Source organism: Balaenoptera musculus, chromosome 17, assembly GCF_009873245.2.
Source record: "Balaenoptera musculus isolate JJ_BM4_2016_0621 chromosome 17, mBalMus1.pri.v3, whole genome shotgun sequence".
NCBI classification, from domain to species: Eukaryota; Metazoa; Chordata; class Mammalia; order Artiodactyla; family Balaenopteridae; genus Balaenoptera; species Balaenoptera musculus.
The window spans coordinates 42343370-42369990 of NC_045801.1; the positions used below are offsets into that span (position 1 = coordinate 42343370).

Genomic DNA, 26621 nt, shown 5'->3' on the forward strand with positions numbered 1-26621 from the left:
ATTCCTTTTAATCCTATTGTAAATGGAATTGTTTTCTTAACATCATTTTCAGATTTCTTTTTGCTAGTGTATAGAAATACAGTTGATTTTTTTTGTATATTGATCTTTTATCTTGCAACCTTACTGGACTTGTTTATTTGCTGTAAAACGTTTTTAGATTCCTTAGGATTTTCCATATGTAAGATCATGTCATCTGTGAATAGAGATACTTTTACTCATTTCTTTCCAATCTGGATGACTTTTATTTCTTTCTCTTGCCTAGGATTTCAAGTACAATGTTATATAGAAGTGACAAAATTGGGCATCATTATCTTGTTCCTGGTCATATAGGGAAAACTTTCAGTCTTTCACCATTATGTATAGTATTAGCTGTGGGTTTTTCTTAGATGCCCTTTATCAGGTTGAGGAATTTACCTTCTATTCCTACTTTCTTTTTTTTTAAATTTATTTTTATTTTTATTTTTTTAAACATCTTTATTGGCGTATAATTGCTTTACAATGGTGTGTAAGTTTCTGCTTTATAACAAAGTGAATCAGTTATACATATACATATGTTCCCATATCTCTTCCCTTTTGCATCTCCCTCCCTCCCTTTGCCAGTGGTAGTTTGATAGGGATTGCATTGAATCTGTAGATTGCTTTGGGTAATAGAGTCATTTTCACAATGTTGATTCTTCCAATCCAAGAACATGGTATATCTCTCCATCTATTGGTATCATCTTTAATTTCTTTCATCAGTGTCTTATAATTTTCTGCATACAGGTCTTTTGTCTCCTTAGGTAGGTTTATTCCTAGATATTTTATTCTTTTTGTTGCAATGGTAAATGGGAGTGTTTTCTTAATTTCACTTTCAGATTTTTCATCATTAGTGTATAGGAATGCAAAAGATTGCTGTGCAAAAAAAAAAAAAAAGATTTCTGTGCATTAATTTTGTATCCTGCTACTTTACCAAATTCATTGATTAGCTCTAGTAGTTTTCTGGTAGCATCTTTAGGATTCTCTATGTATAGTATCATGTCATCTGCAAACAGTGACAGCTTTACTTCTTCTTTTCTGATTTGGATTCCTTTTATTTCTTTTTCTTCTCTGATTGCTGTGGCTAAAACTTCCAAAACTATGTTGAATAATAGTGGTGAGAGTGGGCAACTTTGTCTTTTTCCTGATCTTAGTGGAAATGGTTGCAGTTTTTCACCATTGAGGACGATGTTGGCTGTGGGTTTGTCATATATGGCCTTTATTATGTTGAGGAAAGTTCCTTCTATGCCTACTTTCTGCAGGGCTTTTATCATAAATGGGTGTTGAATTTTGTCGAAAACTTTCTCTGCATCTATTGAGATGATCATATGGTTTTTCTCCTTCAGTTTGTTAATATGGTGTATCACATTGATTGATTTGCATATATTGAAGAATCCTTGCATTCCTGGAATAAACCCCACTTGATCATGGTGTATGATCCTTTTAATGTGCTGTTGGATTCTGTTTGCTAGTATTTTGTTGAGGATTTTTGCATCTATGTTCATCAGTGATATTGGCCTGTAGTTTTCTTTCTTTGTAACATATTTATCTGGTTTTGGTATCAGGGTGATGGTGGCCTCATAGAATGAGTTTAGGAGTGTTCCTCCCTCTGCAATATTTTGGAAGAGTTTGAGAAGGATATGTGTTAGCTCTTCTCTAAATGTTTGACAGAATTCGCCTGTGAAGCCATCTGGTCCTGGGTTTTTGTTTGTTGGAAGATTTTTAATCACAGTTTTAATTTCAGTGCTTGTGATTGGTCTGTTCATATTTTCTATTTTTTCCTGGTTCAGTCTCGGCAGGTTGTGCATTTCTAAGAATTTGTCCATTTCTTCCAGGTTGTCCATTTTATTGGCATAGAGTTGCTTGTAGTAATCTCTTATGATCATTTGTATTTCTGCAGTGTCAGTTGTTACTTCCCCTTTTCCATTTCTAATTCTATTGATTTGAGTCTTCTCCCTTTTTTTCTTGATGAGTCTGGCTAATGGTTTATCAATTTTGTTTATCTTCTCAAAGAACCAGCTTTTAGTTTTATTGATCTTTGCTATCGTTTCCTTCATTTCTTTTTCATTTATTTCTGATGTGATCTTTATGATTTCTTTCCTTCTGCTAACTTTGGGGTTTTTTTGTTCTTCTTTCTCTAATTGCTTAAGTGCAAGGTTAGGTTGTTTGTTTGAGATGTTTCCTGTTTCTTAAGGTAGGATTGTATTGCTATAAACTTCCCTCTTAGAATTGCTTTTGCTGCATCCCATAGGTTTTGGGTCGTCGTGTCTCCATTGTCATTTGTTTCTAGGTATTTTTTTATTTCCTCTTTGATTTCTTCAGTGATCACTTCGTTATTAAGTAGTGTATCATTTAGCCTCCATGTGTTTGTATTTTTTACAGATCTTTTCCTGTAATTGATATCTAGTCTCATAGTGTTGTGGTCAGAAAAGATACTTGATACGATTTCAATTTTCTTAAATTTACCAAGGCTTGATTTGTGACCCAAGATGTGATCTATCCTGGAGAATGTTCCATGAGCACTTGAGAAAAATGTGTATTCTGTTGTTTTTGGGTGGAATGTCCTATAAATATCAATTAAGTCCATCTTGTTTAATGTATCATTTAAAGCTTGTGTTTCCTTATTTATTTTCATCTTGGATGATCTGTCCATTGGTGAAAGTGGGGTGTTAAAATCCCCTACTATGATTGTGTTACTGTCGATTTCCCCTTTTATGGCTGTTAGTATTTGCCTTATGTATTGAGGTGTTCCTATGTTGGGTGAATAAATATTTACAATTGTTATATCTACTTCTTGGATTGATCCCTTGATCATTATGTAGTGTCCTTCTTTGTCTCTTGTAATAGTCTTTATTTTAAAGTCTATTTTGTCTGATATGAGAACTGCTACTCCAGCTTTCTTTTGATTTCCATTTGCATGGAATATCTTTTTCCATCCCCTCACTTTCAGTCTGTATGTGTCCCTAGGTCTGAAGTGGGTCTCTTGTAGACAGCATATATACGGGTCATGTTTTTGTATCCATTCAGCCAGTCTGTGTCTTTTGGTAGGAGCATTTAATCCATTTACTTTTAAGGTAATTATCTATTCCTACTTTGTTGTGTATTTTTTTATCATGAAAGGATGCTGGATTTTGTCAAATGATTTTCTGCCTGTATAGAGATACTCATCTGGTTTTGTCCTTTATTCTATTAATATGGGGTATTAAATTAATTGATTTTCATATGTTGAACCAGCCTTGTATTCTGAGATAAATTCCACTTGGTCATGATATGTAATTCTTTTTATATGTTACAGGATTCAGTTTGCTAGTATTCTGTTGAAAACTTTTGCGTCTATATTTATGAGATATTGCTCTGTAGTTTTATTGTGTTATTTTTTTTTTCTGTTTTGCATATAAGGATGACACTGGCCTCATAGAATAAGTTGGGAAGTATTCCATACTCTTCTACTTTTTGGAAGCATTTGTGAAGGTTTGATGTTAATTCTCCCATACTTGTTAGGTAGAATTCACCAGTGAAGTTACCTGGTCCTGGACTTTCCTTTGTGGGAATTTTTTTGATTACTAACTCAAGCTCTTTACTTGTTATAGTTCTATTCAGACTTTCTACTTATTCTTTGGTCAATTTTGGTAGTTTTTATCTAAGAATTCATCCATTTCACTTAGGTTGTCTGATTTGTGGGAAAACAATTGCTTATAGTATTCTATTTCATCCTTTTTATCTCTGTAAATTTGGTAGTACTGTCCCCTCTTACATTCCTGATTTTAGTTGTTTGATTCTTGTGTTTTTTAAAAAAATATTTATTTGTTTATTTATTTATTTTGGCTGTGCTCGGTCTTAGTTTTGGCACGCGGGATCTTTTTTTTTTAGTTGCAGTGTGCGGGCTTCTTAGTTGCGGCATGTGGACTTCTTAGTAGTGGCATGCATGCAAGATCTAGTTCCCTGACCAGGGATCAAATCCAGGCCCTCTGCATTGGAAGCAGGGAGTCTTACCCACTGGACCACCAGGGAAGTCCCTCTTGTGTCTATTTTTTTCTTGGTAAGTCCAGTTGAAGATTTGTCCATTTTGTTGATCTTTTCAAAAGACCAACTTTTGGTTTTTCTGATTTTCTCCTTTGCTTTTGTATTCTCCATTTTATTAATTTCCACTCTAATCTTTATTTCCTTCTGCTTGCTTTAGGTTAGTTTATTCATCTTCTTCTAGCCTCTTAAGGTAGAAGATTATTGATTTGAGATTTTCTTCTTTTATAGGCATTTACAGCTACAGATTTGCCTCCATGTACTGCTTAATCTGTATCCCATAGAGTTTGGTATGCTGTGTTTTCATTTTCATTCATCTAAAAGTATATTCTAATTTCCCTTTTAATTTCCTCTTTGACCTATTGGTTATTAGAGTGTATTGTTATTTCCATATATTTGTGGTTTTCCCACATTTCCTGCTATTTGGTTTTAGTTTCTCCATTGTGGTTAGAGAACATATTTTGCATGATTTCAATGCTTTAAATTTACTGAGACTTGTTTTGTGATCTATCATATGATCTAGCCTGTAGAATGTTTAATGCATATTTAAGAAGAATGTGTGTTAGGATTTTGTTGGGTGGAGTGTTCCATAGATGTCTGTTAGCTTCTAGCTGGTTTATAGTGTTGTTCAAGTCTTCTATTTTCTTGCTGATCTTCTGTCTGTTTGTTATATTCATTATTGAAAGTGAAGTTTTCGAGTCACCAACTATTATTGTTGAATTGTATATTTTATCCTCAATTCTGTCAGTTTTTGCTTCATGTATTTTGGGGTCTGTTGGTAGGTGCATATATGTTTATAATTGTTATAGAATCTTGATGGATTGACACTTGTATCAGTATAGAATATCCTTTTTTTCTCTAGTAATAATTTTTATCTTAAAGTTTGTTTGTTCTAATAGTAGTATAGTTTAATTTCACCCTCATTTTGAAGGATAGTTTTGTTGCATATACAATTCTTAGTTGGCAGTCTTTTTCTTTCAGCACTTTGAATATGTCATTTCACTGTCTTCTGGTCTCCATGAGAAATCAGCTGTTCAGTTTATTGAGGATCCTTTGTATGTGATGAGTCTCTGCACTTCCAAATTCTCTTTTTGTTTTTTTTTAAATAAATTTATTTATTTTTATTTATTTATTTTTGGTTGCATTTGTTCTCCGTTGCTGCACGAGGGCTTCCTCTAGTTGCGGCGAGTGGGGGCTACTCTTCATTGCAGTGTGCAGGCTTCTCATTGCAGTGGCTTCTCTTGTTGTGGAGCATGGGTTCTAGGTGCAAGGGCTTCAGTAATTGTGTCATGCAGCTCAGTAGTTGTGGCTCACAGGCTCTAGAGCACAGGCTCAGTAGTTGTGGCACATGGGCTTATTTGCTCCATGGCACATGGGATCTTCCTGGACCAAGGATCGAACCCATGTCCCCTGCATTAGCAGGTGGATTCTTAACCACTGCACCACCAGAAAAGTCCCTGTTTGTTTGTTTTGTGTTTTATTATGATGAGTCTAAGTTTGAGTCTCTTTGAGTTTATTGTATTTCGAGTTCAGTGAACTTCTTGGAAGCATAGATTAATGTTTTTCTCAAATTTGGGAAGTTTTTGATTAGTCTTTCTTCAAATAATCTTTCTGCCCCTTTCACTCTTCCCTTTTCTTCTATGACTCGCATTATGCATGTTTGCTTGATGATGTTCCATTTGTCTCTAGGGTTCTGTTAATATTTCTTCTTTCTTTCTGTCAGGATGGATAACCTCACTTGATCTATTATCAAATTCACAAATTCTTCTCCTGCTAGCTGAGACTTACTGTTGGGCCTTTTCTAATGAATTTTTCATTTCAGTTATTATGCTTGTCAACTCTAGAATTCTTATTTGTTTTTAAAAAAAATAATTTCCATGTCTTTATTTATATTGTCTATTTGGTAAGACATTGTTATAATACTTTAGTTCTTTAGAGAAAGTTTCCTTTTGTTTTTGAACCTGTTTAAAATAGTTAATTTAAAATCCTATTTAGTAAGTCTAACATCTAGACTTCCTTGGGGACAGTTTCTGTTGACTGCTATTCTTCCTATATATGGGCCTTACTTTTCTTTTATTTGCATGTCTCATAATCATTTGTTGAAAACTGGACTTTATAAATAATATGATGTGGCAACGCCAGAAATCGTATCCCATTTTCTTCCCAGGATTTGTTGTTGTTGCTGTTTGTTTGTTTAATGACTTTCCTGAATTAATTCTGTAAAGTCTGTATTCTTTGCCATATGTAGCCACTGAAGTCTGTTTGGTTAGCTTAGTGTTCAGCTAATGATTGAATTAAGATTTCCTTACAAGCCTAGAATCAATAAGTCTTCCAACCTTTGCCAATAGGCTCTGAGTACTTGTTGGGTACATCTTCAAAGATGTGGCAAACGGTTTACAACTCTGCCTTAGCCTTTACTTCCTGCTTGCACAGAGCCTCAAGGTCAGTCAGAGGTGAGAGATTAGGGCCTTCTAAGGTTTTTCCTGGGCATGTGTACAGCTCTACTTATGAATGTGGCCTTTTAGACTCCCAGAAATCTATTGGAGATTTTTGATGCTCCCCCAGCCCCTGCAAGGAACATCTTATTCTCAAGTTTTACCTTTTAAATGTTTTAGTTAGAGTCTTGTTTGCATCAACTGTTATCACTGTCTCAGGTAGCTGCAGTGTTAAGCAACTGCTGATGATTATTTTCAACAAATTCCCCAGGAGGAAAATTGTTTGCAGTGAGTGCGCTCTGAGTTGGGTCAAATAAAGACAAGCTGCATGAGTAGGTGTTTCCAGGGAGCTTCCAGATAGGTTAGATAATATCAGTTCTTTGGGGACAGGACTTCTGGGAAACTCCAAACTCCAAACTCCTTCTACCCCCTACATAGTACCGTGGTTGTGAGGCTGTTGGTTTTCAAGGCCACTGCATATCCTGAGAAAGGATGATGCCATTAGGGCAAGTCAAAGCAACTACAAAGCTTGGTTCTAACTGATAGTAATTTTCTTAAATAAACAGTCCTTGGATTTTGAAAGCATTTGGTTTATTTCCAAGGTTCTGAAAAAGTTGATATTTACAATTTTTGCCAGTTTCTCATTACTTTTATGGAGAGGGAGTTTTTGTAGATCCTTACCCCACCTTTCCATTGATTTCCAGGCTTTTTAATTAAAATGCAAAATAGTAACATTTTCATTTATTATATAAACAACATAATATCAACAAGCAAACACTCATAAAAAGCTCTTCACCCACAGTTCTACCCAGGTAACACATCAGCTGTTTTTTTTTTAAATTCCATTTCTTGCCAGCTGACATGAATACACTTGGTACTGTTGCAGTCATAGTCTAGATTTACTCATGTTCTCCTTTTGTTACTTTACGCCGTATCATTGTTCTTTTGCTGATTCATAATTTATAGAATGAACATTTTAATGCTTAAAATTCATTAAGTCTATGTGTTATATAATTGTATACCTTTCTTTTTTTGACCATTTAGGAGTTTTCAACTTTACCAGTATTGTAGGCTACTATACTACAAGCATGCAGTTTATTGTTTAAAAAATATTTCCTTACAATAAATTCTGTTTAGTAATATTTGCTATCAAAGGTTACAAACATTTTATGCCTCAAGTTATTTCCAAAAGGATTATGCTAATTTATATTTTCATCAATAATATGTGTGTTTATTTACATCCTTTACAACATTGACTATTAGTGTTTATTTTTTAAATATATAAAAATATATTAAAAATTATTAATGAGGTTGAACAACTTTTACATCTGCTTTATTTTATGTAAATTTTCTATTCTTGTGGTCTTAAAAGTATTATAGCTATCCCATGAATAATCATTGGGATTTTCTTTACTTCTGAAAAATTAAGTGAGATTGTCATATAGAACTTTATCAATTAAAGCCAATTTTAAGTTGTTTTCCTTAATATTAAAATGTCTTTTAATCTTTGTTACAATTTTTAGAAGTACTAAATGACATCTTTTTTATCCTAGCAATGAAGCTACCCTTTGTAATGTTACTTAAAAGCTAGTAGTATTATAGCTTTCCGATATTCCCAGAAAAATCTCATCTAACTTTAGCTACAATTTAAAGCATCTATTGGCTTTCGTCAATGTACTGAATTATGTCACACATTGTTTCTTGAGGAAAATGTATTTTGAATGTACATAGCTAACGTTCAAGCAGACTTTTAGAATGTATCACTTTAAAAGCTTAGAATTTCTTATTTTAGTGATTGCACAAATGAAAACGTTACCTGAAATTGGTGACTTACTACAAATTCTACAACATTGTTTTTCCTTACAACCTAATCTAATGTTTGCTTTTTCCCAGTTTAAGGCCAGTCCTCTTGCTGTGACTTTCAAACTAACTGGGGAGACAGATGACATATTTCAGATACAACCAGATGGACTTCTGTATCACAACAAAGCCCTGGACAGGGAAACAAGAGCTGTTCACAAACTCCAGGTGAACTGAGACCAGACAAAGAACACTAACTCTAATCTCTCTGAGCACTCTTTGTCCTGGAAGTATCACTGGCACCTTCTTCCCTAGCACAGAATCCTGTTTCAGCTCTCCTAACACTAATGACATGCTTTGCAAATCTCATTTGTCTTTTTTAAATTTAATTTAATTTTTTAACAACTAGAGAGGCGTGTGGCAAAGGTATCCTCTTTTTTAGGCTTTTTGACCAGAGTAGCCCAATTTATATTGCTAAGGCTCTTAGATGGCATTACTCATCAAAATGAGTGGAAACCTGGATGGCACCTGGATCAAAATGATGGCACCTGTTTCAAAACTAGCCAGTACTTCTCTGATATTTCACTGGTGTCTGCCTATGGCTGTTGGGTGGGCTCTGGACCCACAAAGAAGGCAGCACTGGTACTAGATGGAGCTCCTTTGGGCCTTGCAAGAAACAGAAGTAATCAATGACCAAAGTCAGAGGCTGCCTAAAGAGACCCTTCTCTCTCTCTTTCCCCCTTAGTTTTCATGGTTTGTATCTCTATCTGAATGATAGAGAGCTAATTGTGGGGAAAGAGCAAGCCAAAAACTTTCTGTTTAAGTTTTACTACTGGCTCTGCAGATCACGGCTAAAATGCCTCTGTAACAGGACATATTTTCATACCCTCAAGGGTCAAAGTGTTCTTATTTTACTGATTCCAGCTATTTAGAAAAAAAGCATGTCCAGTGTCCAGCCAACCCCACTGCTGGAAAAACACAGTCATGCTTAGATTGGTTTAACTGATAGGGCCTCTATTTTAGCAGCTCCCAATTTGGGCTCTTATGGGTGTCTTTCTCCCCTGTAGTGACCAGGTTATTGGTTATTTGGGCTCTAATTTCCTTCAAGTGACTTTTGACTGTGTGATATGAGGTCCAGACTCACCAAGGAGGTTTCCTTTTCCTGTCAACATCAGGTCTCAGCCCTGGATGCTCATGGCAATACAGTGGAGGGCCCAGTCCCCATCACCATAGAAGTGAAGGACATCAACGACAATCGACCTGTGTTTCTCCAGCCAAAGTATGAAGGTTCAGTAAGGCAGAATTCTCGCCCAGGTAATAGGCAGGAGCCTGGAGATATCTGTGGAAAGATGGAAGTGTAACAGGCAGAGGGGCAGATTTGTGTGGCTAACATGTGTAACTATCATTCATTAAGTACTTACCATCTTATTTAAATTTTATTTATCTTATATAAACTTCACAGCAATCCTCTGGGAGTTGTTTTATTACCCCCATTGCTCTAGGACACAACTTCTCCACGTTGGCACTATTGACATCTTGGGCCTGATAATTCTTTTTTTGTTAGGGGCTGTTCTGTGCGTTATAGGATGTTAGGCAGCATCCCTGACATCTATCAATGCACCAGATGCCAGGAGCAACACTTCCCTTCTAAATTGTGACAGCAAAGACGTCTTCAGACATCGCCAAATGTCCCCTGGGGGGCAAAATCACCCTTAGTTAAGAATCACCATTTTAGGGTGAGAATTTAGAACACCTTACAGCTTTAGAACACTCTAGAACACTCTGGAAAGGTAAGCTTACTCTCCCACATCCTCCCAGAAATCCACACTCTCATGGTCACTGCTGGCTTCCAGTTCTTATTCTTCTCTGTCTTCAGCTCCTAGCTATGGCTCATCCCTTCACTCTTTTACTTTTCATTTCTACAAAAGCCCCTCATCAAAGCATAGGTGTGTGTGGCAGGCTTTACTGAAGATTTAGAGGAATGAAGGAGCATCATGTCATAACAGTGCACAAAATAAACATGAATATTAGAGTGTGAGTTCTCAGAAAGACTTTTGGCCATTTCCATCAACTCACTGTCAAGCTTCCCTCTGTGTCACTTAATCGCTCTCACTCTTCAATGCCCACTTCCAATAACTCAGGAAGAATATTCCTTCCACTTTATTATGTGGAGCAATTTCACGTGTCTCTGCCCCTGAGGTTGCATACCAAAGGCTCACCACTAAACTCTGCCAAGTAATAATCTTCCAGGTCTTATTCTTTACCAATAGGGTTTTCTAATTCAGTGATTCTCAAACTTTTTGGTCTCAGGGCCCTTGTATTCTCATAAAAACTATTGTGGACTCCAAGAAATTTTGGTTATATCCAGTGGTGTGCTGGTAAATTTTAATAGCTGTCTCTCTGGGGAGAAAAAACCCTGATTTGTAGAATTTGTCAATTTCTGTGGTATAAGTACTCTCACCATAACCTATTTTAAGCTACCACTGGTGTTAATAATTGGCTCACAAAATTTCTGAAAATTCAACTAGGTCTCACGAGTTGACTCCAATACATCACTGGCTATATCTATCAATATTTATCGTATTTGAAATTAAAACTGAGAAATTTAAAAATATTTATTTAGTAATTGATTTAAAGTAATAAGCATATTTTAATAAAAATAACTATTTTCAAAGACAAAAGGAATGTTAAGAAGAATGGCATTGTTTTAATCTTTGCACATCTCTTTAATGTCTGGATTAATTGAGAACAGTTGGATTCTCATTTCTGTTTCTGCATTCATTTTGTTGCTGTATGCTGTTTTGGTTGAAATATTTAAAGAAAAACTCTCCTTACACAGTGTTAATAGTGTAATAACGCTTCACATAATTGTGGATATTCTTTGATACTAGACCAAAACTCAACAAGTGGTGGTTTCTTAAATGCTAGTTGCAATGTATAATCTGAAACCATATTAATGCCTTTTTGGGGATATTCCTTTATGCTAAAATCCATCAAATTATGTTTTGATTTGAATGGGTCTTTTACACATGTATGACCCTAAAAACAGTCTCAAAGACCTCTAGAGGTCCCTGGACCATACTTTAAGAAACCTCATCCTAGAGGAAAGGGGCAGAATAAAGAATTATTCCACCACTGATATGAATTATGGCACCTTCCTCCATTCTATTTCTGCCTCTTAGAAGGCAAATGTGTCTATGGTTGGTTTGGGTTTCAATTAATATCTTTTTTTTCTGGGTACATTTTGTTAAACAGGAAAGCCCTTTATGTATGTCAATGCTACAGACTTGGATGATCCAGCCACACCCAATGGCCAGCTTATTTATCAAATTATCATGCAGCTTCCCAAGGTCAACAATGTCATGTACTTTCAGATCAACAACAAAACAGGGGCAATTTCACTTACTCGAGAAGGTAAGTTAAGTGATGCCCTCATATGACTCTATGAGTCAGTAAAAAGACCTAGATCTGTATCACCTTCAGAGACATTTCCTTTTCTTTTCTCTCCTACTTCCCATAGGATCCCAGGAACTGGATCCTTTGAAGAATCCTTCCTACAAGCTGGTGGTCTCAGTGGAGGACATGGGAGGCCAGAATGATCATTCCTTTAGTGACAGCACATCTGTGGATATTATGGTGAAGGAGAATATTTGGAAAGCACCAGAACCAGTGGAGATTGAAGAAAACTCAACTAATCCTTACCCCATTAAAATCACTCAGGTAGTGCCCAAGGAATGCCTAGAGCCTACCCAGTCAATCAGCACTCACATTGTAGGGGCCCACCCTCATGGTCTTCACTGACATTTTTGCATAGCATCATTATGAAGCAAACTAAATAGACAAGGTCTCTGGCCCCAGGTCTCTGGAGTTTGCCATCATGGGTAAACTCTGAACTTTATAACTTGGATTCAGATATATATATGTGTGTATATATATATATATATATATGTATACATATATATATATATATATATATATATATATACACACATATATATACATATATATACATATACATATGAGTTTTAAAAGAGAACTTCACTCACCTTCACCTTCCAAGTAGATAATACTGTTGTTCCCTGTCTATAGTGTAGGATAAGGCTGCCCTAGAGTGGGTTGTATATGGTACATGTACATGATTCAAATTTGGGGCTGCAAATTATTTTTGAAAAGCTGTTTTTTATTCCTTTGGGAAAAATCTCTATGCAAAAGACTCAACCCATCACAGGCTGAGGAACAGAGATAAGACTGGTCAAGTGTAAAAGCTGAGTAGACAGCCTTTACCCTTGGAGCCCACCCCTGCCAACTCCATCTCCTGTGGGTACCTCTCCCCTCCATTCAAACCCTCCCCTGGTCCCACCTCTATGGCTGGTGTTCATCCTGAGCCCCCTCCTCTTTCTTTAGCTCCTGGAAATCCACTCTGGTGTTCACCCAGATCTGATCTTTTCTGGAAGATCAGGAAGTTTCTTGACACAAAAGCTGTGAGTTAATGGGAGAGCACTGGATTTGGAAACAGATAAACTGTTATGAGCCCCAACTTCTCACCAATAAAATGGGGATAATAACAGATCTTTGGGTTGTTGTGGATATTAATTAGTATCTGTGGAAGTGAATAAAAGTTATTAATGTTATGAAGGAGTTGTAGTCTGTAGTAGCCCTAATTTCTTTTAGATGACACTGTTGTTGTTAAGGGGTACTGGAATCGCCTAGTCCACCATATCTATTGTCTAACTTAAAAGGATTTTTATTTATTAAACGTTGAATTAATGAATTTCACCTTCAGAGGAAAAAAAAAAAAAGAATGAAAGCAAGAAATATTCTGCTTTACCAGCTAAGAAAGTATGTCAGGACTCTTTACCATGAGAATTTCAGATTGGGTTCCTTTACTAAAGTCTTCCTGTTTATTGTTTAGGTTACCTTCATAAGGATTTGTAAATGCTAAAAAGAACACATACACTTGTTTTCTCTTAGGGCTGTCAAAGAAAAGAAAATCTAAAGAGCCACACCCAATACCTAGGCCTGGGGAAGGTACTTTGTGTGTCTTGAAACTGAAGAAGAGTGGAGGGGGACAGCTCAAGAGAGAAGAACTTAGGCTGAATTTTTAGGGCATAAAAGGAGCTCGCTTACAACTAAGAACACGGTCTTTGGCTTGGACAGAGGGTGTGCTTAAATAACTAGAAAGGGATACCCTTCCCAGCCTCGTTTGAGAGAATAGTTTAGTGTGGAAATTTCAAATGGCTGTAAGACTATAGGCAAGTCACTTAAATTTTTGTGCCCTAGTTTCCCCATTTATAAGGTGGGGATAACAATAGTCTCTACCTCATGGGGCTGTTTGAGGATTTAATGAGATAACATATAAAAGTGTTTAGAATTATGTCTGGAATGGGGTAAAACCCTCAATACTTGTTGTTATTAGTAGTAGACTATCAGATAGGCCAGGGTCTGTCTGTAGCAAGTAGACAGGTCTTACTATTGAGTTTATTGATTTTTTTTTTCAAACATCTTTATTGGAGTATAATTGCTTTACAATGTTGTGTTAGTTTCTGCTGTATAACAAAGTGAATCAGCTATATTCACTTATATCCCCATATCCCCTCCATCTTACACCTCCCTCCCACCCTCCCTATCCCACCCTTCTACGTGGTCACAGAGCACCGAGCTGATCTCCCTGTGCTATGCAGCTGCTTCCCACTAGCTATCTATTTTACATTTGGTAGTGTATATATGTCCATGCTACTCTCTCACTTCGTCCCAGCTTACCTTTCCCCCTCCCCATGTCCTCAAGTCCATTCTCTATGTCTGCGTCTTTATTCCTGTCCTGCCCCTAGGTTCATCAGAACCATTTTTTTCTTAGATTCCATATACATGTGTTAGCATGTGGGATTTGTTTTTCTCTTTCTGACTTACTTCACTCTGTATGACAGACTCTAGGTTCATCCACCTCACTACAAATAACTCAATTTTGTTTCTTTGTATGGCTGAGTAATATTCCATTGTATATATATGTCACATCTTCTTTATCCATTCATCTATCAATGAACACTTAGGTTGCTTCCATGTCCTGGCTATTGTAAATAGTACTGCAATGAATATTGTGGTACATGTCTCTTTTAAAATTATGATTTTCTCAGGGTATATGCCCAGTAGTGGGATTGCTGGGTCATATGGTAGTTCTATTTTTAGTGTTTTAAGGAACCTCCATACTGTTCTCCATAGTGGCTGTATCAATTTACATTCCCACCAACAATGCAGGAGGGTTCCCTTTTCACCACACCCTTTCCAGCATTTATTGTTTCTAGATTTTTTGATGATGGCCATTCTGACCGGTGTGACGTGATACCTCATTGTGGTTTTGATTTGCATTTCTCTAATGATTAGTGATGTTGAGCATCCTTTCATGTGTTTGTTGGCAATCTGTATGTCTTCTTTGGAGAAATGTCTATTTAGGTCTTCTGCCCATTTTCGGATTGGGTTGTTTGTTTTTTTGATATTGAGCTGCATGAGCTGCTTGTATATTTTGGAGATTAATCCTTTGTCAGTTGCTTGGTTTGCAATATTTTCTCCCATTCTGAGGGTTGTCTTTTTGTCTTGTTTATGGTTTCCTTTCCCATTTGTTTATTTTTGTTTTTATTTCCATTTCTCTAGGAGGTGGGTCAAAAAGGATCTTGCTGTGATTTATGTCATAGAGTATTCTGCCTATGTTTTCCTCTAAGAGTTTGATAGTGTCTGGCCTTACATTTAGGTCTTTAATCCATTTTGAGTTTATTTTTGTGTATGGTGTTAGGAAGTGTTCTAATTTAATTCTTTTACATGTAGTTGTCCAATTTTCCCAGAACCACTTTATTGATTTTTTTTGCCAAGTTGTTCACAAAACAACTCTAGGAGTTGGCAAATATTCTTTGTTTTAAAAAAGTAATTAATTAGTTAATTTATTTCTTTTTGGCTGCGTTGGGTCTTCGTTGCTGCACGCAGGCTTTTCTCTAGTTGTGGTGAGTGGGGGCTGCTCTTCGTTGCGGCGCGCAGGCTTCACATTGTGGTGGCTTCTCTTGTTGTGGATCATGGGCTCTAGGCACGCGGGCTTCAGTAGTTGTGGCTCGTGGGCTCTAGAGCGCAGGCTCAGTAGTTGTGGTGCATGGGCTTAGTTGCTCCGCAGCATGTGGGATCTTCCCTCACCAGGGATCGAACCCGTGTCGCCTGCATTGGCAGGTGGATTCTTAACCACTGCACCACCAGGGGAGTCTGTTGGCAAATATTCTTATCCCTGAAGTCTTTAAGACTAAAGATTTAAGGGAGGAATGTTCTTTACTTATGTGTCGTTTGTCTTGCTTAAATAATAGCATGGTGAAGAACTGAAAGTGTCTCATCATCTTCACTGGTGAGTTCTGGGAGCTTGTTGTCCATCATGGCTTAGTGCTCAGATAATGCCGCTACTAAGTACATTTTGTTTCTTAAATTGGTGTTTCATGACATGAAGTCTTCACATTCGGACTTCCAAAAGAACAACCCACAAACTCTTTAGAGGGTTCACAAAGAATTGCTTTAGAAAAGAAAAATACCCCTATGTGCTTATTTGGAGCAATATAACTTAGTAAAAAGGAGAAAAAAGGGGAGGGATTATTTTAAGCTGAAAATGAAAAATGTAATTTAGTAGTTATAAGAAACCACAGACATCTAAACAAGGTTGTCAGAAATTTCAAATCGAGAACCAGAAAATTATTTCCTTCCCAGTTCTCTCTGTCTGGATGTATCTTTCCTAACAATTCACTTTGGGCCCTGTAGGTGCAGTGGAACGATCCAGGTGCACTATATTCATTAGTGGACAAGGAGAAGCCATCAAAATTCCCATTTTCTATCGACCAGGAAGGAGATATCTATGTGACTCAGCCCTTGGACCGAGAAGAAAAGGACGCAGTGAGTAAAATTAGGAGGACTTTCACAGGTGATGAGATCCTGGGCCCATGGATATCTGAGAGCAGAAACAATTTTACTTAACACCCTGCCCCCCACCAATATCCCCCAAACTGTGTTCTGAACCTCAGTGCATTATTGCTCTCAGAGACTTGATAATACCCCGACAAATTCAACCCATTTTATATTTTCTCATTTCCCAATTCTAAGCGAATTGATGATAAGGGGATAAATGAAATAGCATTGAAATAGTTGTTTTCTCTGCCTTTTAAAGGAGATGATGAAGGATTCATGTCTTAACTCTGATCTCGTTGTAGTATGTTTTTTATGCGGTTGCAAAGGATGAGCATGGAAAACCACTCGCCTTTCCACTGCAAATTCAAGTGAAAGTTAAAGACATTAATGATAATCCACCTACATGTCCATCTGCAGTGACTGTACTTGAGGTCCAGGAGAATGAACAAATAGGTAAGAAACCGTGTATCTGTCCTCCCTATGTTAACTCTGTAATCCCTTTCTCCTCTTTGTCAGGTAAAAGGTGGGCAGGTAAACCTGATTGGGGATAAGTGGTCCATGCCCAGCACAGCATAGAGGTAGAATAGACTTTGGGACTCACATAGGTACAGTATTTAATTTCAAGCAATATCTGGGAAGTGTTTTAAAATTGGAGATTTTATAACTACTACCCCTACTCCTAGCACTGTTACTGCCACTACTATTACTACTACTACTACCACCCTTACCACTACCACTAGCACCGTAACCATTTACACCAGTATCCTGTATACATGTATAAGGTTATCTCTTTGCAAGGTTTTTTTTTTTTTTTTTTTAGATTTTATTTATTTATTTATTTATTTATTTATTTACTTATTGGCTGCATTGGCTCTTCCGTTGCTGTGCACCGGCTTTCTCTAGTTACAGTGAGTGGGGGCTAGTCTTCGTTGCTGTGTGAGGGCTTTTCATTGCAGTGGCTTCTCTTGTTGTGGAGCACAGGCTCTAGGCACGCAGGCTTCAGTAGTTGTGGCACACGGGTTTCAGTAGTTGTGGCTCACTGGCTCAAGAGTGCAGGCTCAGTAGTTGTGGCACACGGGCTTAGTTGCTCCACAGCATGTGGGATCTTCCCAGACCAGGGCTCGAACCCGTGTCCCCTGCATTGGCAGGCGGATTCTTTTTTTTTTTTTATTTTTTATAATTCATCTATTTTATTTATTTTTGGCTGCGTTGGGTCTCCGTTGGTGCGCGCGGGCCCTCTCCAGCTGTGGAGAGCGTGGGCCACTCTTCGTTGCGGTGCGCATGCCTATTGTGGTGGCTTCTCTTGTTGCGGAGCACGGGCTCCAGGCTCACGGGCTTCAGTAGTTGTGGCACGCGGGCTCAGCAGTCGTGGCACACGGACTCAGTAGCTCCGCGGCACGTGGGATTCTCCCGGACCAGGGCCCGAACCTGCGTCTCCCGCATTGGCAGGCGGATTCTTAACCACTGCACCACCAGGGAAGCCCCTGCAAGGTTTTTCCATAGATTCTTATTTGCCTTCAACAAACTCAGTGACAGGTAAAATCCCATCAAATTTGCTAAATAATTTAAACAAACATTCACACTCAATGTCAGATATCCTGCAATTGACCCTTGATTGTCCCTCTCTAGGAAGCTGATAATAGCGCATGAGGCTGGAAGATGAAGTTCAAATCCTATCTGTTTTTGTCCTTTTGTTCTTGACCTGTTTTGTTTCCTTGTACTGTGCCAGGATAGCTTTAGTTTTGTACAGGGACAACTACTATTAGAGCACTGTGATTTCTGGGAGTTTTATGACTTTGCTGGATTTGGGACACCTATTGTCTATTACCCCTTGGTGTTGAGCCCATTGGCTGAGCAGGCTGGCATTGCTTGAAATGTTTTTGTCTGTTTCGTGTAAGTTTCAGGGCTTACAGGGTTAGCAGGCTCCCATGACTACCATTCCCAGGGCTTGGCTGCCCTTGTAGGCAGATCCTCACCTGCCTCATGGGCATTCTCATCATTTTCTTTTGATCTCTTTACTCTTCTTGCCACACACTTTTCACACAGTGGGTGCTGTCTTGGTGGCTTGGTGGACACTGGTCACATGGCTTGCTTGCTCAATGCTCACTTTTTTTCCTTCTTGCTGTCAAGAGTCACATGTAGGCTACCTATTGTCAGTGTGTTCTGCTTAGGTCTTCTCTTTTTCATTTATTCCAGTTATTCTTACAACAGGAAGTATTAAATGACAGTTTGAAGGATTTCAGTTCATTATAAGGAAGAATCTTCTAAAGTGACAGTGGAATAACGATGAAATGTGTGACAATAGCCAAGAAACACTTATGGCATCACCCTTTTTGAAAACATGGGATGGTCTGTGATGCTGAATGAAGGCAGAAGACCTTTGAAGACCTTTGTAGATGATACCTCAAGTCTCTTTGCACAGGGCCTAACATTTAGTGTATTAGTCATCTATGTTGCATAACAAATTGTCCCAAAATTTAGCAGCTTAAAACAGCAAACATTTATTATCTCACAGTTTCTGTGAGTCAGGAATCTGGATATGGGGTGCATGCCTTTGATTCAGAATTTGGATGTGAGGTGAGTGCCTTTGATTCAGAGAGAGAGAGAAAAAGAAAGAGAGAGAGCTCAGAAAATGGCAAGTAAGATGGAAGTCAGTCTTCTTATAACTAATCTCAGAAGTAGCATCCCATAACTTTTACCATATTCATTAGAAATGAGTCACTAGGCCCAGTTCACACTCAAAAGGAGGAGGTTACACCAAGGCATCAATATCAGGGTTGGGGGGATTGCTGGGAGCCACCGTAGAGGCTGCCTGCCTTATTTGGGAGGAGGACAGTACTAGTTTTCTGAAGCTGCTAAGGATGTCATTGTTGGTAAAACAAATTGTTCAGAGGTGCAGCATGCTCTTTGCATCTCCAAAAGTGAGAATTTATTTTGTAACAATATTTCACAAAGTCTTGAATTGTGGACTTAATGGACCAGGAGTTCTTATAAATCAACACAGATTGAGTCTATTTTCTATATGTAGCCCAAAGGGGTACAAAAAATGTCCCTGCCTTTTGGGGGCTTACCGTATAGCTCAATAAAATACTCAATTATTCCTTAGTATATTTATATTCTCCTGTTTGGTGTCTTATATTGGCCAGAATCTTGTGGGACTTATGTCCCCAAGTCTCAGCAATAACAACATTAATTCTGAAATCCCACCTGCTACCAAGACCTTTGTGTTCATACGGGAACTTTATCCTCTCGTAAAAGCCCCACCTCCCTAAAGTATTTCTGAGTGCCCCAAGAGTTGCTGTATGTACCTCTGAATCAATCTGGGCTGCCACTTGTTCCTGGCCTTTATCACTCAGGGACATGGCACTTCTTTGACTCCTGGCTCATTCATAAGTTCTCTGCTCCCACTGAGTGGCGTCTCTTACTGGAATTTCCCTGTCACTGACGTCAACAGTCTTCACGGTGCCTCTGACAGCTGGAGGTTTCCTCCGTGGTGAGAGAAGGACAGTGTCCTCTGTGTTATGCTCACTTGCTGCGGGAAAGGTCCAGAGCAGGGCTGCTCAGACACCAAACAATCACAGAAGTTTGCAAGACACTCTTTCATTCCAACACACAGATGCTTTTCTTTCAAAGACAGATGCATATTCCAAAGGTGACTCGGTTGTTTGTGAAAGCAGAAATGGCAGCAGCTGCAACACTAGATACGTGTTCTCTTCTGCTACCCACGTTGCCCCTCCTCCCCAGCCCATGAGACACATCTGCTCGTGCCGGCTCCATTATAGACATAACATAGGTACTTCCATTCCTCCCCTCACAAACCCTCCAAATCTCCCAGTAAATCAGTAGATGCAAAGTAACATGGGGGAGGGGATGAAACCGACCTCCACAAGTGGGGAATACATATTCAAGTTTTAGCCCTCACACGGGATTCTGGCTGTGTGTAGAGAAACCCACAATTCCCATTTCACGGAGCAAGATGACCCAGCACCTACCAGAACTCACCCAGACCTGGGTGGAGCACTGAGTCAGAACCGGACTTCTGGAACTCCCTGGACTGAGACGTCAATAGAAATAAAACTTAGGACCATAAACTGCAGCAAGGCAGAGACGGTGTCTGCCTGCTCTCTGTCCCATGCCTGTCTTTATCTTTGGGGTGGAGTCAGTCTCTGCCATTTTTCCAGAAAGTTACTTAGAAGTAACCACGGTTGGCTTGTCCTTGTTTAGTTTTACCATTTGCCTTGTGTATTAGTATCTGAGGGTGGCCGTAACAAATTACCACAGACTTGGTGACTTAAAACAACAGAAATTTATTTGCTAAGAGTTCTGGAGACTAGAAGTCTGAAATCAAGGTGCCAGCTAGGGGAGAAGTCTTCCTTGCCTCTTCTGGCTTCTTGTGGCTCCTTGGCTGCTTGTGGCAGCATCGCTGCAGTCTCTGCGCTCTCTTCACATTGCCTCCTCTTCCTCCGTGGGCATCTCTGTGTCTTCTTTTCCTCTTATAAGAACGCCCATCACTGGATTTAAGGCCCACTCCAAATCCAGGATGAGGGACTTCCCTGGTGGTGCAGTGGTTAAGAATCCGCCTGCCAATGCAGGGGACACAGGTTCGATCCCTGGTCTGGGGAGATCCCACATGCTGTGGAGCAATTAAGCCACGTGCCACAACTACTGAACTTGTGCTCTAGAGCCCATGAACCACAACTACTGAGGCTGTATGCCATAACTATTGAAGCCCGTGTGCCTAGAACCTGTGCTCTGCAACAAGAGAAGCCACCTCAATGAGAAGCCCACACACTGCAATGAAGAGTAGCCCCCTCTTGCCACAACTAGAGAAAGCCCGTGCACAGCAAGAAGACCCAACATAGCCAAAAGTAAATTAAAAAAAAAAAAAGCAAATCCAAGATGATTTCATCTCAAGATCCTGGATTGTGTCCTCCCAAAATTTATATGATGAAGTCCTAACCTCCAGCACCTCAAAGGGTGACTATTATTTAGAGATTGGATCTTTAAAGAGGTAATTAAGTTAAAATGATGTCATTAGCATGGGTCTTAAGCCAATATGACTGGTGTCCTTCTAAGAAGAAAAAATCTGGATAGATACAAGTACTGGGGAAGACCATGTGAAAACATGCACCAGACAGCTATCTACAAGCCAAGGAGAAAGGTCTCAGAAGACATCAGCCCTGCTGACACCTTGATCTCAGACCTCTAGTATCCAGAAACTGAGAAAATAAGTTTCTGTTGTTAAAGCCATCCAGTTTGTGGTACTTTGTTATGGTGCCCCTAGCAGACTAAGACACTTCTCCACACACTGCACTACTGAAGGGGTTAGAAGAACCAACATCGATCTAAGAACTTTAGTCTGCTACTCAAAGTTACTTCCAGTGCTCTCTAGGAACCTGATTCTTCAGTGAAATCATTTTTTAATAGAGTAAAAAGAGCCTATAATGGATGGGTTTCCTTCTTTTCTTCTCTACAGGGAGCAGTATTGGAACACTTATTGCTCATGACATGGATGAAGAAAACACTATCAACAGTGTTTTAGGATACAGAATTGTGGATCAAACCCCCAAAGTTCCTAGAGATGGACTCTTCCTGGTCCAAAGCTACTCAGGAACGTTCCAGTTAGCCGTGCAGTCTTTGCGGAAGCGAGACACTCCGCAGTACAATTTGACAGTAGAGGTGTTTGACAAAGGTTAGTATCGCCTTCACTGTGTCAAGAGTGATAACACTTGTCTTCTTTCTAGTTGTGATTTGTTAGGCTGCTCTAATGCCTGGGTGTATTACAGAAGGATGCTGTTTAAGAGTTCTTGCTTCCTATGTAAAACACAGCACAAAGGCAGCAGGCCCAACATGGTAACGGCCAGAGTTGCAGCTTAGGCAACGTTATTATGTTGGTTCCTTGAGAAGAAGATGCCCAAGAGGGGATTAAATATATAAGGATTTTATTAGGGGATTGCCTATGAGAAAAAATGGGGAGGGATACAGAGAAGGCTGGGAGAGCCATCAGAACTCAATACAAGCTGGACGCTGAGTGAAGGAGAGAAGGAAGGACAGTGGTGGGAGTACCATAGACCACTAAGCAGTCAAAGGGAAGCTCAACAAGGTCATTAGGAGTCCAAAGTTGGCCGTGGAAGGAGTCTGTGATCTCCAAAACAGGCCTACCTTAGCCTGCCGGCCTTGCTCTGTCACTGGCTTGGGGAAGCCAATGGGAAGCAAGGCCTTGGTGCAAATGTGGTGATGGGTTTCAGAGCAAGGCGGCATGTTGTCAATTAAGATCTCTGGTGTTAGGGGTTGGCAAGGCACGTTGTCATGGCCACCATGGTCACAAACAAGAAAATTAGTTGTATTTCCCAAGTCTCTCTTTCAGACTCAAAGGATTCTACTGTATGACAGTGAAGGAAAAATGTATCATTTGGGAAGTTTTGTCTTCTTATATTAGCTTCGAGTTAGCCATTTGACGATATCTGGAGACATTCTTCCTTATGCCTTATACAATTTCAAAGCAAGTGGTTTTTAATCTTTGTTAAGTCATGAGACCCTTTGAGAATCTGATGGAAACTATGAATTCCTAAACAAATGTACACATTATTAACAAATCGCACAGACACACAAACTTACATGAACTCAGGGGCAGGCTTATTTTAAGATCATTAATACTCCTAGGTTAAGAATCTTTCTTTAACTAGCACTGAATCTTAGATTACCAAATAGTTCAGTGATTTTTATGCTACGAGAGAGAGATTATACAGGTGTGCGGAAGTGAAGAGCATCATTTCATACTGTGCTTCACATTTTTTTTTCATTACACAGTTGCTGAGATACTGAAGAGAGCTGGGGTTTAGCAGGCCCCTGAAGCAGAATGTTTGAGACATAGTGATTAGGCAAATATTGAGGGCCTAACATAATGTCTAGTATTACGTTAAGAGGTACAACAGAAGTGGGTATAATAAATCACCCCCGTCCGTGATGAGCTGACAATCTCACACCATTAACCAGCCATTCTTTCAGCAGCTATTGAGCATTTACCATGATTGAGGCACCATTCAAGGTACTGGGGATACACAAATGAATAAGACCCAGTGTCTGTCCTCAAGGAGCATTTGTGGTAGAGGAGATGGACATGTGACTAAATAAATTGTAAGAAATATGTACAAGGTAGCCCATGAAGGCAATGAGTGACTCAGTGGAGAGGGAGAGAGCTGATAAAGCTTTCTGGAAGAGGTGTCATTGATCTGAATTTTGATGGATGAATATGACAAGTTACAAAATAGTGTAGAGGCTTACAGAGGAGAAGAAAGCCCATGTGAAAATGCATGGGGACCTGAAGCAGTTTGAGGCTGCAAGAGCATCAGATTACAAATTGTCTATGTACCTGAGTACATCTATAGACTATATGGACCAGATTATACAGTATATTTATATATAACTATGTATGTGTATTGATGGAGTTAAACATCCAGTTGTGTACTATAGAAAATTAGACTGGTAGGCTGTAATGAACATAGTTTTACCTAAAATCAGGGAAAGTCTGCTAGCCAGGGGGTCCACTGCTGGCCCAAATAAGGTTTGTGCAGAGCAGGGAGCAGGGAGCCAGTGAGTTCAGGCCCTGGGACCTCCTGAAATCTTCAGCCATTCTTGCTGTCTACAAACGTTCTGGGGACTGGACCCAACTTGAGTTAACATCCACTTCTTTGTAATACTGTTATTATTAGATTACATGCCTGGCTTTGTGTCCAGTGCATCGAGCACAAGCTTCAGAGCTAGGCTGTGTGAATATATTTGTCAGAATCCCAGCAGGAAACAGACAGCCCCCTCAAAAGAAGTAACCAAAAAGTGTTTAGAGAGGGGATTATTTGTAAAGGCTGGGAGTAGGGGTTATGGGAAACCAACAGGAGGTGTGAAGCACAATGGCAGCCTTTCTTACCTGAAGGTGAGAAGGGATGAGGGAAGGTAACATTCCCTGAAGGAGCAAGGCCTGTCCCTGTGACTATAGAAGAGGCTGCTGGCAGGTGGGGAACTAGACCCTGACCCTGTTCCTCCTGCCCTTCCTTAGATCTCCTGCCAGTGCTCCCACTGGTAGAACCCAGAGGGCCAGGATGCCCACTGATGCAGTTCCTAAGGTCAGCCTCCGGGGCACAAAGCAGGGTGAAGGGCGGAGAGTGGACAGAGAGGGAAAAGAAGCGCATGGATTTGAATTCTGGCTTGACCACTAGTTAGTTGTATGACCTTGGGCAGGTCACCAACTTCTCTGTCCTTTGGCTTCCTCATTTGTGAACTCAATGAGAATGATAATTGTACCTACATCATGGAGTTAGAATGAAGATGAAAAGAGTCATGCAAGCAAAGCACTTAATATGGTGCCTGGTACATAGAGAGTGCTAACAATGTCAGTTAGGACGAGAACCTTGGCTCTGTTGCAATCTACATTTTCTAGATAAACTGACGACTGCACAGAGATTTTGAGTGACATTCCCAAGCTCTCACACGTCTGATAAGTAGCAGAGACAGAATTTGAACAGTGGGGTTCCAAAGCCAGAGTCTTCGCCCTTGTATAATACACTACTTCATAGTTAGAACAATGGAAACCTCAACAAAAAAACCTATCATGTTGGTTCTCACTGTGGATATTTCCCTGGGGACCCCATCCCCACCTGTACTCCATGCTCATCTTGGACCTAGGTTGAACCTGCTGTCTCTGACTAGGTCTCTGAATTGTCAAACCCACCCCTCAAAGCCTATGCCATCTCCCAGAGTTCCATGAGCTACCTCTGCCTCTGTAGGCTGGGCAGCCAGGCCTTTTGAAGGGGGCTAATTGTACATTTCCTCCCTCACTTGGGCCTTCCCTTTAGGGGGGCAGAAGGGATACAGGACAGTAAGTGCTGGAAGTGTTCAGAGTAGGAAAGACAACCCTCTGGGATGCTCAAAGAAGTCTTTCTAGAAGGATAGTTTTGTACTGGGCTTTGAAGGCTACATAAGTTTCACTAGCCAGAAAAGAGAGGCTGCCTCACAGAAAAGAAACCATCTTGCTCAGGGACAAGCCTTACTGAGGAGGGGGCAGGTAGAGGGAGTGGGAAGCCCAGGGGAGCCTCTCGTGGGGTTTTCTTCAGCCCCTGGTGACCTGCTCATGGGTGCAGGTGGGGAGCAGAGAATCCCCTCACCACACAAATCTCATGTCAATAGTAAAATTGTGGCTATGGCTGTCACTTTACATGCCAACTGTTTTTCTTGCAGATTTCTGATTTTAATGCATGATTTTCAGTGAAAATTTTTGTGATATGACTTTGATTTTCAGATTTCAAGACCCTCTGCTTTGTGCAGATCAACATTATTGATATCAATGATCAGATCCCCATCTTTGAAAAACCAGATGTGAGTAGTTATCACCTTGCTTTTTCTTTACTTTGTTCATATTACCTGACCCCTACTTCTGGGATAAAGACACAAACAGTAGTTAGGGAAAATGGCAGACTTAATATCTTAGTCAATGCACTGGTACCAAACTCAAGCATCATCTTCAGTGGAAATCTTCAGGGAACAGTAACATTCACTGTTATAGTATCTGGGAGCATCTGTTCTTTTTATTAGAAACTTTTGCCAACAACTCATTTATTTCAAGGACTGCTTGGAAGCTACAACCACAATCTTTGTCCAATTGAAAGGAGTTGAGTGGCTGCTTGCAGTTTGTCATTATATATTTTGTGGGTAGTAGGACAATAAATAGATTACTGCTAGGTCTCAAACAAGCATGTGTAGTCAGAATTTAAAATTTTGAATATTGGCAATTAAAACTCATTTTGTAATTATTGGATAAGAGAAAAGGGGAAGAAAAAACTAATCTCTGGTTTATGCCAAAAAATGTGCCCAAGACATCTGCAAGAATTAGAATTGGGAAAAAAGAGCAGGAGAAAAAAGATCGGTTGAGTATATCAAGAGGAATTCAAGTTAACTTATTATTAATGTGGGGGTAGTTTGACCGTTGCTTCCCTTAAAATGGATGCCTCTATTTATTTATTCTGGAGAAGAGAGAAGCCCTTTTGGCTAGATTGTTGTGTTTGAAGTCAGTTTATGAGGCGGACAAGACCCTTGTGATTATGTTCATAAATCACAATAGGGATAAGGCAGCGACAAAGAACGGGAATTGATTTATGGGAGGGTTTGAGGAGGTAAAAGGTGTGACAATATAACTTGTAGAGTAGGCACTGAGGTTAAGCAAGTGTGAGACTAAGAGCCTGTTTCTACTCTGCTTCCATTCTCTTGGGCATTTGGTCCTTTCTGTGTGTTGTAGTTTCCTTGCATTACCTCTAGACAGTGTTTTTAGATTGAGGGTAAGAGTTCTGCTTTGGGAATCTCAGAGCTTGGAAAGGCAAACTGGGCCTTAGAAAGGTGAGTCCACGTCTTTCATTGCTGTGGTCCTTTCCTGGACCCTGC

The 26621-nt window shown here is 39.4% G+C and overlaps 1 protein-coding gene across 1 annotated transcript in view; it reads left to right on the plus strand.

Moving 5' to 3' along the window:
* CDH17 (cadherin 17) overlaps positions 1 to 26621 on the plus strand; it is an 89221-nt gene that overhangs the window by 24813 nt on the left and 37787 nt on the right. Inside the window, exons 4-11 of the mRNA XM_036830603.1 lie at positions 8364 to 8498; positions 9446 to 9584; positions 11526 to 11684; positions 11791 to 11990; positions 16050 to 16181; positions 16496 to 16646; positions 21670 to 21885; positions 25486 to 25562. Coding sequence (XP_036686498.1) covers positions 8364 to 8498; positions 9446 to 9584; positions 11526 to 11684; positions 11791 to 11990; positions 16050 to 16181; positions 16496 to 16646; positions 21670 to 21885; positions 25486 to 25562 — 1209 coding nt within the window. The remainder of the gene's footprint in view (positions 1 to 8363; positions 8499 to 9445; positions 9585 to 11525; positions 11685 to 11790; positions 11991 to 16049; positions 16182 to 16495; positions 16647 to 21669; positions 21886 to 25485; positions 25563 to 26621) is intronic.